At 48.4% G+C, this 13,044-nt stretch overlaps 1 protein-coding gene across 4 annotated transcripts in view; it reads right to left on the bottom strand.

Annotated features, from left to right (window-relative positions):
* The window catches only part of ANKS6 (ankyrin repeat and sterile alpha motif domain containing 6), a 381,649-nt gene that overhangs the window by 194,070 nt on the left and 174,535 nt on the right, over positions 1–13,044 (bottom strand). For 3 of the 4 annotated variants that reach the window (XM_078687780.1, XM_078687781.1, XM_078687782.1), the window contains exon 11: positions 10,656–10,810. In XM_078687780.1, the coding sequence (XP_078543906.1) occupies positions 10,656–10,810 (155 nt within the window). The remainder of the gene's footprint in view (positions 1–10,655; positions 10,811–13,044) is intronic. The other variant, XM_078687783.1, reaches the window with a different exon arrangement.

Raw genomic sequence — 13,044 nt, 5'->3', positions numbered from 1 at the left:
TGCGTTTTCTTTTGTGGCGAACAGGTCTATTTCTGGCTGTCCCCACTGTTGGAAGTATGGTTGAAGCACTGAGGGGTGAATCTCCCACTCGTGCACTTGCTGGCTGTGTCTGCTGAGCAGATCTGCTATGTTATGTTATGTTATGTTATGTGATTTTTATTTGGCGCACAGATGCTCCAGCTAAGGAGCGTCCTGGCGCCCGACAAGGCAGCTACACAACACAACTAAACTAAACTAAACCATAAAAGCACAAGCATACAACTAAGGAAATAAAAACGTTTTCACAGCGCGACGAAAGGAAAGCAAATCGCTCATAGCGCGAATTGCCGGGGGTAAGGAGTTCCACAGAGCAGCTGCACGCACTCGAAATGAGCGTCCACCAGCCCTACTTCGCTTGAAGCGCGGCACAACGGCCAATTCGAGGTCTGCCGACCTTAAGGGTCGGGCTGGGATGTAATTGGCCAGGAGGGTCGTAAGGATCATTGCCGGGGACCCCTTCAAGATTTTATAGGCGACGCAGAGGACCTTAAACTGGATCCGCTGGGCCACCGGGAGCCAATGCAGCGCCCGTATGGTACTGGAGGTAGGACAGAATCTTGGAAGGCCTACTACCGCTCTCGCTGCGGCGTTCTGGATCCTCTGTAGGCGCCCGATTTCTGCCACATTCAGACCGGCCAGCAAGGAACTCGCATAATCCAGCCTAGAGATGACAGTAGCTTGGATCATGAGTTGCCTGGTGGGGGCATCGAAGAACTTTAGCACAGGACGAAGCCCACGCAGGATGCCGAAGCAGCATGCAGCCGTGCGTTTAGTGTGGCAAGCAAACGTAAGGGAAGGGTCCAGCCAGACCCCGAGGTTCTTAAGCTCGGCGACTGGGATGGGAGCAGGACCCAGCTCCCCCGGCCACCATCTCTCTCCCCACAGTTCCGGCTGTCTGCCAAATACCATGACCTCGGTCTTACTAGCGTTTAGCTGAAGACGATTGGACGTCATCCAGCTAGCGACTGCCCTCAGTCCTTGTTGAAACCTGGAGGCGTCGACTTCGGCGTCCCCGCTGATCGTGACCGCTAGCTGGGTGTCATCGGCATATGACACCATGGTCATACCCCATTGTTTGACAACCTCAGCTAGCGGCCTAACGTAAAGATTAAACAGCGTAGGGCTCAGCGAGGAGCCTTGGGGGACGCCCAGGTTCAACAGATGGAATTTGGACTGGTAAGGCGGGACGGTCACGCTAAAGGCCCGGTTGGTTAAGAACGACCGGAACCACTCAAGAGCAGTGCCGGTAACACCAGCCTCCTCAAGACGCAGCAGAAGGATAGGGTGCGAGACGGTGTCAAAGGCAGCGCTTAGATCTAATAGCACAAGCGCTGCCGTTTGTCCCGCGTCAAGCACGGAGCGAAGGTGCTCCACCATATAAAGCAGAGCCGTCTCCGTGCTGTGACCTGCCCTAAACCCATTCTGCGTAGCTTCGAGAATATCTGCTCGACAGAGATGTTCCGAGAGAACAGCATTTACGTGTGCCTCCATCACCTTAGCCGGCCACGGCAAGAGTGAAATAGGCCGATAGCTCTCCGGCTTGCTCCCGTCCAGGCTAGGTTTTTTAAGAATAGGTCGAACCATGGCTCGCTTCCACTTCAGTGGAACTACACCAGATGTTAGCGACAAATTGACCAAGGAACAAAGCGGTGAGATGTCAAGTACCGCTAGGTCCTTGAACACTGCAGGGCAAAGTGGATCCTCTGGGGACCCAGACTTCACTCTGCGAGCCAAAGTGCCTAGGCTATCCAAAGTTAGCAAAGGTAGAGAATGTAATCCCTCAGATGGCGGTGGCTTAAGAGGTGGATTCGCCGAGGGGACGACCGACGGAAAGGCTCGATAGATGGCATTCACCTTTTCCAAGAAAAACTCTGCCAACTTTTCACAATGCTCCACAGAGCTCTGATGTGATGTTGTGACTTTTTTGGCAGTAAGGTCTTTCAATACCTTGAAGATAGCCTTTGCCGGGTTCGAGCTATTCCTGAATTGTGTCGCGTAAAAAGCGGCACGCGTTCTACATACCGCCCAATGGTACACCTTCACCGCTGACAGATATAGAGCTTTCTTTGAGCTGGCGTAGGCTTTACGCCACGCCCGCTCGGCGCGCCTACAAGAGACCTTCAGAGCCCGCAGCGAGTCGTCGTACCAGGGGCTGGCCTTGCCGGTTCTAGTTTTGCAGGTTACCAAGGGAATAAGGGTGTCCAGGGCCCTAGAGACCCAATCGCTGAACCTATCGTATACCTGATCAGGCAGGCCAGAGACATCAAATGGATCAGCCGATAAAAGATGGAAGAACTCATCCAACTTGAGTTTGTTCCAGCGTCGTCTTGGAACAATACACACCACTGGCTTAGGTAGACTGGCCACAATAGGGCAGTGGATCTGTATCAAATAATGATCAGTCCATGCCAGGGGTGTGTAACTGGTGACGCAGGCTTCCGTAAGATTGGTAAAAAACGGATCAAGGGTGTGACCCCCTGAGTGTGTGGGCTGCGTCACCAACTGATTCAGCTGTAGCGCCTCAAGGTCTGCCAAGAAACTGGATACTGAGGGACTGCTGGAGTTATCGAAGTGCAGATTTAAGTCCGACATTGTCCTTGCCTGGGAGGTGTTCCGCCATGAGAAAAATGTTTCTCTGGATGGCCCACTTCCACACTGTTTGTGCCAGATGCGACAGCTGTGGAGAGTGTGTTCCTCCCTGTTTCTGTAGGTAGTACATTGCAGTTATGTTGTCCGTCCGGATCAACTCGGTCTTGTTGCATAGATGTACCTTGAAAGCTTTGAGTGCCATAAAAATTGCCATCAGCTCTAGCAGGTTGATGTGCAGTTTCTTCTGCTGTGTGGTCCATAGGCCCTGTACTGTGTGGTGGAGAACATGGGCTCCCCACCCTATCAGGGATGCGTCCGTTGTCAGCACAATTTGTGGTACAGGCTCCTGGAACAGACGTCCCTTGCAAAGGTTTTGTGGTTTCCACCAATGCAGAGAGTTGTATGCACGACTGGTCACCAACACTAGGTCGTTTAATTGTCCCTGAGCCTGGTTCCACTGCCGTGCTAGGCACTCTTGCAGCGGACGCATGTGAAGCCTTGCATGAGGGACTATGAAGATGTACGAGGCCATCATGCCTATTAGTTGCATAAACACTCGGGCTGGGAGTGAGTGTTGTGGCCTGAACTTTTGGATGAGCGCTTGGATGCTGGTTATTCTGGCAGGATTTGGTTGTGCTTTTGCTGCCAGAGTGCCTATTGTTGCTCCCAGATACTGCTGGACGTGGGCAGGCTGGAGATGGGATTTGCTGTAATTCAGCGAGAAACCTAGATTGTGCAGGAGGTGAATAGTGCGCGATATGTGGTTGGCACATTGCTGGGCTGACTGTGCTTGTATTAGCCAGTCGTCCAGATATGGATACATATGTATATGCTGTCTTCTGAGGTGTGCAGCTACTGTCGCTAGGCACTTGGTGAACACCCTTGGTGTTGTTGTTACCCCAAATGGGAGGACCTTGAATTGGTAGTGCTGGTTTAGGATTGTAAACCTGAGATATTTCCTGTGTGCCGGGTGTATAGGTATATGGAAATATGCGTCTTTTAGGTCTAATGTTGCGAGGAAGTCTCCTTGACGCAACAGTGGCAACACCTGCTGCAGAGTGATCATGTGGAAATGCTCTGATGAGATGTATTGGTTTAGGGGCCTGAGGTCTAAAATTGGCCAGAGAGACCCGTCCTTTTTGGGGATTAAGAAGTACAGAGAGTACACCCCTGTACCTTGGTGTACTAAGGGTACTAGTTCTACTCTTTTTGTAGCATGATGATGACTTCCTGCTGCAATAAGTGTAGGTGTTCTGCGGACATAGGACGTTGTTTTGGGGGTATGTTGGGCTGTGTGGAGATTAACTCTAGGCAATAGCCGTGCTGTATAATTTGCCTCACCCACCTGTCTGTAGTTATGGTTTTCCAGACTGGCAGGAACTGCGGTAGTCTCCCCCCGACCGGTGTTACATGGTCTGGGGGCAGTGACAAGAAGTCACTGTTTGGTGTTGGTGGAGGATCTGGAGGTGTTATTTCCTCGTCCTTTACCCTTGGTGTTATTGCCACGGTATCCACCTCTACTGTTTTTGTTGTAGGTGTTTTGCGTGTTGCCTTTATTGTAAGAGGTTTGCTGTGTTGAGGCTCCTCTAACAGCTCCTCTGTTGCCGGAGCGACGAAAGGAACCGCCTCTATATTGCTGTGACTGCAAGGCACCCATAGACTTGGCTGTCTCGGTGTCCTTTTTCATTTTGTCCAATATTGTGTCCACACCAGGACCAAATAAATAGTCAGGGTTAACGGGTTGATTGAGTAAAGTGGTTTGAACTTCATTTTTAAACCCAGAGATGTGTAGCCATGCATGTCGTCTGAGCATGACACTGGTGTTGATAGCCCTGGCTGCTGTGTCCGCTGCATCGAAGGCACATTTGATGGATGCATTAGATATGAGCTTTCCCTCTTGTATTATGAATTCTGTCTGTTCCTTATAAAGGTCTGGTAGATGTTGGAAGATTTGCTCCAGTGTGTCATAGTGAGCCCTGTCATACCTGGCTAACAGGGCTTGCGCGTTTGCAATTCTCCATATGTTAGCTGCTTGAGCAGCCACTCTTTTACCCGATGCCTCCAGAATTTTTGACTCTTTGTCTGGAGGTGGAGATTCGCCAGAGGTTTGAGAATTAGCACGTTTACGTGCATTGGAGACGACTAAAGAGTCCAAAGGCAGTTGTCCTTTAATATATGTAGGGTCAACAGGGGCTGGTCTGTATTTTCTCTCTATTCTAGGGTTAATGACCCGTGCCCTGGTTGTGTCCTTAAAAATGTCCCTTACATGTTTAAGCACCCCTTTTAGCATTGGCAATGTTTTGATGTTTTTCTCCGAGGTGCTGAAAGTGTCAAAGAGGAAGTCTTCATCGATGGGATCTGCATGCATCTCCACATGGTGATTATATGCTCCCCTTTCTATTAGTGCGTTGAAGGCAGCTGTGTCCTCTGTAGGCGATGTTTTAACAGGGTATGCAGCATTGTCAGGAATTGTTTGAGAGTCTCCAGGATCTACAGGGTCAGTCCATGGCTGAGTGTGTGTGTCCTGGTCATTATCCGTTGGATAATTGTATTGGTCATTGTCCTCATACTCCCCATAGTCATTTGTGTGTGTGGGCGAGAACATATAGGTTTCCTGCACATATGGTGTGATAGTCTCAAAGCGAACTGGAGATGTTGAAGTGTCTCTTTTCCTTTTTAGAGGTATTTTGTAGGACTCAACGTTAGTGTCAGGCCTGATTTTCCTTTTTAATAGGGTGACCTTCCCAGTATCGGGGTCAACATACAGTTTGGACTGTTCTTCAGCTGATGTATCCTGTTCCTCAGGTACTTGAGCTTTTTCCCCCAATCTTGGCCTTTTTTGCTGGGGTGGTTCGACTCCGCTATCTTGTTCGACCATTCTTGGCTTGACGCGCGGAGGAAGTCCAAATTTTATCGGTCCGAGAGACTTTGGTTGTTGGACCGTCTTAATAGGCTGTATGACCTTCTTTGGAGCCGTGGTTATCGATCCGACTGTTTTTGGTTGTTCGATAACCATCCTATGGCCCGGTGTCGACTTCGGAGCTTGCTGCTTCGGAGCGATGCTTTGTTCCCTTGGTTCGACAGACCCCTTCGGCTCAAGTCTTGGTTTTGGCTTAAGTGTGTTTGTGTGCGCTTGCTTTGGTTGTTCGACGCGTAATTTCGGATCGACAACCGTTGTACGTTCGAGTCCTTTCTTTGTGTTGCTAGGCGTCGACGTCGATGTCGTCGGCTCGACGGCCTTCTGCTTAATTGCGGACATGGGAGTAGTGGCTCTGGCCTCGACAACCTTTGCATGCGACCTGTTTTTGTTTGGTCGGCTTCGACGGATCCGCCATTTTCGGTCCGAAGAATGGTATGTCGATTAGTTTCGGTTTCTGTTTGGTCGCCACCACTTTTGGTTTCGATTTTTCCAAAGCTTGGTAACGTTGCACCGATGGCGCTTGTATTATATTCTTAGCCGGGCTTAACCGCGGGGCTATAGAATCGGCGTGCTGATCTTGGCAAAGGCCTTCCGGCGATGCCTCGACCTGAGCCTTTGGATCTGAACCTGCGAACATATCGGGCTCCGTACTCACGGTAGGCCCAGTGTCCTCGCCGGAGTCGTCCTCGACGGCTCCTATGCCTGGATCGTCGTCCCCTACCTCGATGATGTCTTCTTCGTCATCGACGTAGTAGCTGGAGTCGTGTTCAGACCCCTGCTCCGACTGCTGATCCGAGTCTTCAGGCTCGACGACCTCATCGTCGTCTTCAAAGATGTTTTCCGGCTCAGGCGCTGACTTCTGCATCGTGTGCCTCGACGCACGTCGAACCCGAAGTGTCTTTTTTTATCTAAATTGAGCACAAGCAAAGCAGTCTGCTTCGTTGTGTTCAGGAGATAAACACTTATTACAGACTGGGTGTTTATCAATGTGTGGGTATTTAGAGTTACAGTGGGGCATCGCTTGAACGGACTTCGTTCCATCGACGATTGGCCCTGGTGTCGAGAAGGCCACGCGGCCCGATTCGACGTCCTGAGTAGAAAGAAAGGGAATAGGTTGTTGGTACCGATCGAAGATACAATACCGATGCCCCGAAGGCCTTTTGGCCTTTAGAAAGTTAGACATTTATTTCCGAACTCCGAGTAACAAAAGTACATCCGAACCCAATGGCGGAAAAAAACAATCTGAGGATGGAGAGGATGCCCATGCGCACTGTAGTCCAAAGGAGGAGCCACCTATCTCGTGATACTTCGAAGACTCTTCCAGGACAACAATGTGCAATCATCCGGACCCAACACTAGGCGGCGATCTGTGCACAGATATGAATTCAGCAGCCCACATGCCTCGAACACTCCTGTTCGCTGTTCCTCTAAAGGAACTACTTGAATAGCATCTTTTTGTAGAAGTGCTAGAACTTCCTGTTGAAGCAGAGTCATATGGTCTGCGGACATTGGACACTGCCTGGGAGGTATGTTTGGGGGGGTTGCTGTGAGTTCTAGGCAGTAGCCATGTTGGATAATTTGTCTCACCCACCTGTCTGTTGTGATGGAATTCCAGACGGGTAGGAACTGTGATAATCTGCCCCCCACAGGAGTGGAATGCTGTAGGGAAAGCAGATGGAAGTCACTGTTTGGGAGTGGAAGAGGAGCGGTTGTTATTACCTCTGCCTCTTCCCTTGTTATTATTGCCTCTGTATCCTCCTCTAAAGTAACCTTTGTTAGAGGAGGTCTGTGTGCGTTTTAAAAGATGATGTTGTATCTGCGCCGGTTTGCTTAGAGCCTCCTCTATAAAAGGAACGGCGAAAATAACTTCTAGTCTGTGTGGATTGTAATGCACCCATAGACTTAGCTGTGTCTGTGTCTCTTTTCATCTTTTCTAGTGTGTTATCTACTTCCGGCCCGAACAATTGGTTTTGATTGAAGGGCTGGTTCAAGATGGTAGTCTGTACTTCTGTTTTAAACCCTGAAATGCGTAACCACGCATGTCGTCTGAGTATAACACTAGTATTGACTGCTCTGGATGCTGTGTCAGCTACATCTAGTGCACATTTAATTGAGGCATTGGATATTAATTTGCCTTCTTGTATGAGCTCTGTTGCCTGATCTTTGTATTGATCTGGGAGGTGCTCCATCAGTTTTTCTAATTGGTCGTAGTGAGCCCTGTCATAGCGTGAGAGCAGGGCTTGTGTATTTGCTATGCGCCATATATTAGTAGCCTGCGCAGCAATCCGTTTCCCTGACGCATCAATAACTTTAGATTCTTTGTCAGGCAGGGGCGTGTCACCAGAAGTCTGGGAAATGGCTCTTTTCCGTGCATTAGGCACTACTAAAGAGTCTAGTGGCAGATGTCCCTTAATATAGACTGGATCAGATGGTGTTGGTCTATATTTCTTTTCTATTCTTGGATTTAATACCCTACATTGTACCGGGTCTTTAAATATTTCTTGAGCATGTTTAATGACTCCTTTGATCATGGGTAGTATTTGGGTAGACCTTTGTGACTGCTCAAATGTATCAAGTAAAAAATCCTCATCAATGGCATCAGAGTGCATTGAAACCCCGTGGTTAAGGGCAGCTCTATTTAAGAGATGATTAAACCCAATACTATCTTCTGGAGGGGAAAGTTTTGTTGGGTAGGACTGAGGATCAGGAATGTCGGGCACATTGTGTGGTGGGAAGCCATATATCTTTAGGATATTCTGGTTTGACATCTTCATCTAAAGGGTATGCATGTGGCTCTGGTATGTCATTCCCCCCACCCAGATCATACTCTTCGTCAGTGTGGTGCGATGATGCAGGAGATTGAACAGGAGAAACTGTAGGTTCAATGTAAGGAGGGATAGGAGAGGAAGAAGGTGAAGGAGAGGAAGGGTGCATTGGAGAAGTTGCACAATCCTTCTTTTTGGCAGGAACCATCTGCTGGTCTCTTTTTGTAAGGAATAGCTTCCACATGTCCAGTTTTTGGATTGATATGGACTGTTCTTTGTTTAGGATCTGGTCGAAACAGTTCTTCCTCCTCTACAACCTTCTTCGGCGTCGATTTCTTCGGTGCCGATAGGGGTTGTGTTGTGTTTTTTGCTGTAGGAGGAGTTATTGAGTCCCGTGGCAAATTTGTCGGTGCCGAAGGTGGTTTCGGCTTGGTAGGCTTGTTAGAGGGTTTAGGTGTCTCTGTATCAGGCCTTGGAGTCTTTGGTACCGAGGTTGGAGATTTTGGAGAGGAGACAGGTCTCGCTGGCCTTGCGGCGCCGGACTCTGGCTTTCCATCTTTATTTTTGAAACCGGAAGGTTTTGGAGTCTAAGCATTTGGATCCGGTACGATCTTCGGCTTCGGCACCAATGCATCTTTTGGTTTGGGTGCCGAAGGATCTTTGTCTTTGGGCGCCGAAGGGCGTTTTGGCTTCAGTGTCGAAGAATCCGTCGGTGTCGATGGATGTGTGTGTTTCGGTGCCAATGGAGGAGGTGGAATTGGCACATGTATTTTTGTCTGTGCCGAGGCACCGGAAGGCGTAGTTGTTTTCCTCGGAGCCGAGCCCGAAGGCGGGGCGTTTGAGGGGATATTTCGGTCTTGACTGGGCCCAATGGGCGGAGTGCTGACCGTTGCCTTTGGTTTGGGTAGTGTCTGTTGTGCAGGGGCAAGAGTACTCACGGGTTGCCGAGATGGAATCTAGTCGTCTGAGTCCTCTGCCCCCGATATGATCTGGAGATCAGGCGAGTCTTCCTCGGCGACGAGTGGAGCCTCGTCCTCGGAGATGTCTTCGAGTGGATCTTCGTCCTCGGAGACGTCTTCTTCGACGATCTCCTCCTCGAAGATGGCCTCCGGTGCTGATCTCCTCATCTCGTGTCGACGTGCCCTCCGATCCCGAATGGTCTTCTTCGATCCCGAATGGTCTTCTTCGATCGGAAGGATGCACAAGCTGTGCAGGTCGACTCGTCGTGTTCCGGTGATAGACAGAGGTTGCAGACCTCGTGATGGTCGCTACGAGGGAATTTTGCTCGACATACCGGGCATCTCTTGAATGGATTTCTGTCCATGAGGCGTAGGCCGCACGGCGCCGATAGGCCCAACGGCCCGCGTCAACACACCGGAATGTAGCTGATGTCTAAAGTAGTCTATTCGATGTCTATAATGTTTTTATAAAGTTTTTACGCTTCGAAGTTGCTGAAAAGTCTTTTCTAGCCAGAGCGGAAAACTTTCATCCGAACCCAGTGGTGGAAAAAAACAATCTGGGGATGGAGTCGATGACCATGCGCAGTATTGTCCAAGGGAGGAGTTACCTATCTCATGACTACAAAGGCTTCTTCCAAGAAAACAACAACCTGCAATCATCCGAGCCCAACACCAGGTGGCGATCTATTGCAAAAGTGTACGATCTGCAGCTCATATGCCTCGAACATGAAGTTACAATGTCTTTTATTCGACTTCACATATTCTAAGATTTCTCTAGAATGGTGATCCATCAAATAGAAGCTTGTGGAGAAACTTTCCGTTCAATACTGTTTAGAATCTCGCCAGTATGTGTGGAATGCTAACATGGGTACTTTAGAAGTGAGCATTATTTGTTGTCTCCATATCCTGATACTACACTTATACACCCCAGGAAGCTTTGACTGCACTACATGCTTTCGACAGCATTGTTCATTCCACACGGGACTAGACCTGATGCTCACTATGGCCAAGCTATGTTGAAGAACGCTTTAGGTGATTGTCACATGCCCATCATACCTCCCATCTCCAAAATAACTTTGAAGACATATGAATCTTTATTCTTTACTGTTAGTCCATTTGGACATCGTCTCTCATATGACCCACCTGCCATCCTTTCTACTCCAAGTCTACTTTTGCATGCCAAATAATACAAAAGGAGAAGGCGACGAACAAACGGGGTGAGCCGGACATAGGTAAAGGGCATTCCTCCACTAATACAGCAGGTGCTTGGTCACTTTCCCCCAAGAACATAACATGATATGCACATGAAAGTAGGAGGGTTGAGGACAACTCATACATAAGCTTACTGTGGAGCTTAACAAGTTATGTAGCTGCCCAGAGTACCTTTGCAATATGTCCATTGCCAACCACCGGAGTGCTCTGTATCTCAGGTGTAGCATGCGTTGGACTATGCGGCTGGGTTGATTTCTGCTCTGATAGTCCAGCTGCTTTTCTCCTCTGTGCTGCAATTTGAGATAAGACATTATCTGCACTTCCACCTGTAGAAGTGTTGAAAAAGAAAACAAAAAAGAAGATACTTAGCCAAGCACATATCAGAGTAACTTTTTTTGTCAAATTTTAAATGATGATAATGTAGCTAACCACCTCCAAAAGAAAGACTATTTTCAAACTGAGCGCTAAAGAAAAATGTCATGCAGCCCAAGATGGAGGTGGACGTCTGAGCCAGAGCTGCGCTGGCCATGGGGAGATCGCTGTTCGACAGAGCCTAATGGGAGCACCAAGCTGAACTATAGTGGCTTAGACTCCCTGAATGACTGACCAAGTGATGCCAATGGTGAATGAGCTAGTGGGACGACTGACTAACATGAACAAGGTGGGTGGGTGGAAGCCTGGAGTTACCTGTTGGATTCAAGATGGTGCCAGCTGCCTGTGAAGGGAGGACATTGGTGCCGGGAGTTGGAACAAGAGGCAAAAATAAATAATTTAGCACCTGATTTCCGCAGCACACTGTGTTCTCTGCCAGAGCCATGGTTTCAGGAGAGAGAAGCAACTCCTGTCTACTGGGCAGACAAAGGCCAAAATGCACCGAGGTGGAGACCCCAAGGGGCAGTGCAAGAAGGTGGAAGCAAATAAACACCTTACTCCTGCAAGAAGCAAAGAGACCAATAATCCATCATCTTCTCCCTATTGCAGGTGACTTTAAGTGGGAAGAAGGGGACTCCTGCCCCTAATGTACATGACTGGAGGGGCTCAAGCAAGAAAAAAGCCAGACAAGAGGGAAGCAACATACCCACCTGATGGGTGCTATTTTACAGCAGGGATTTGGGACTGATGATCTCGCCTATCTCTGCATAAAAAAGATCCTGGGACATGTTGACACAGGGGCTGGGTGATCTTCCTGAGTCCACCCTCCCACCCCCCAGATGGAGTAAAGCGACCCTCTGAAGGAGGGGCAACAAGCCTAGTGAGGCTACACTTAACTCGCCACAGCGGAGCAAGAGTACATGTGGAATTACATCACAAAACCATTATCCCCAAAACGAGGAGACTAACGCGTAACAGGTGGGACGGTGACTACAGGGCCATAAACGAAGCATAACTGGGTACAAAGGACCTTTAACTAGTAAGTCTTCAAGTAAGCCTTTGAGAAGAGTAGACATGGAAAGTGGACCTACAAAGACAGCCACCCTCCACAGTTTTTGCAATGCAAGTCTACACAAGTGCCCTCAATGAGGAGAGAAACACTCCCAAATAAAGTGTTCAATGAGCATGAAATACATGCCTGATGGGCAAGTGTACCCAGCAATCAGCAGCTTAAACCCCCCCCCCACAAAAAAGACAATCACTCAGGGGACCACTGTAGGAAACACAGACTCAGGGAAGAATCAGAGTCAAGCATCTCCAGACATGCAACACTAAACACCAGATGCTAGAAAATAACATTATTTGCAAACAAAAGGTAGAATGAAATGTGAACCGACCATCAGAGACAAGCCACCACAAGGAGGCCCAAGAGGGAGAAATATCTGGGCGAGAAGGGGGAAAATAGACGAGTAACCACAATCCCATCAGGCAGACAACAAGAGGATTGATCACTAGAAACTTTATTAAGCATTATTTTAATAACATCAAGGCTAAAATTGGAGAGGTAATGAAGGAACTTAAACGGAATTTAAAGGAGTAAACAAAGACATCACATATATGGGGAACAGTGTAAATTCCCAGGAGCACACAGAGGAACAAAATGTCATACTGCATGAAAAACATTAAGACTTGGAAAACCACTCACAGGGAAAGGAAGGCAAACACATCATGCAACATGTTCCAAAATTCTTTGAAGCCCTGTTAGAATCCCAAAGTCACAATTTGATTAACATCTATAAAGCACACATACTGTTACCTAGGCAATCTAAGCAAACAATGCCCTCCGATATGTCTTTTATGAAGACTAAGACAGAATAATGCAATGTATATTGTCGAACAACTCTTTCTCGTTCCAAGACATGCCATTCTTTATGCTCCAAAAGAGGCACGACTGCCAAAAAGATACAGCATTCCTGAAGAAAAATTAAGTATTACTGAGGTCACCCAATCTGCATTACTTTCATATGAAAAGACAATACAGAGCCTACAAAATCGACCCACGGAAGTATGCAACATTTAAGTTTGGACATGGACTCCCAGGAGAGGAACAGGCCATACTTGACTCACCAGCCCTTCCCAGACATCTGCAGAAGCATAACCGCCGCAATGGATCACCAAGGAAAAAGGA

This window comes from Lissotriton helveticus, chromosome 4_1 (genome assembly GCF_964261635.1).
Source record: "Lissotriton helveticus chromosome 4_1, aLisHel1.1, whole genome shotgun sequence".
Classification (NCBI taxonomy): Eukaryota; Metazoa; Chordata; class Amphibia; order Caudata; family Salamandridae; genus Lissotriton; species Lissotriton helveticus.
Note: the sequence above shows the minus strand (reverse complement) of the source record. Positions and strands in the feature narration are given on the sequence as shown.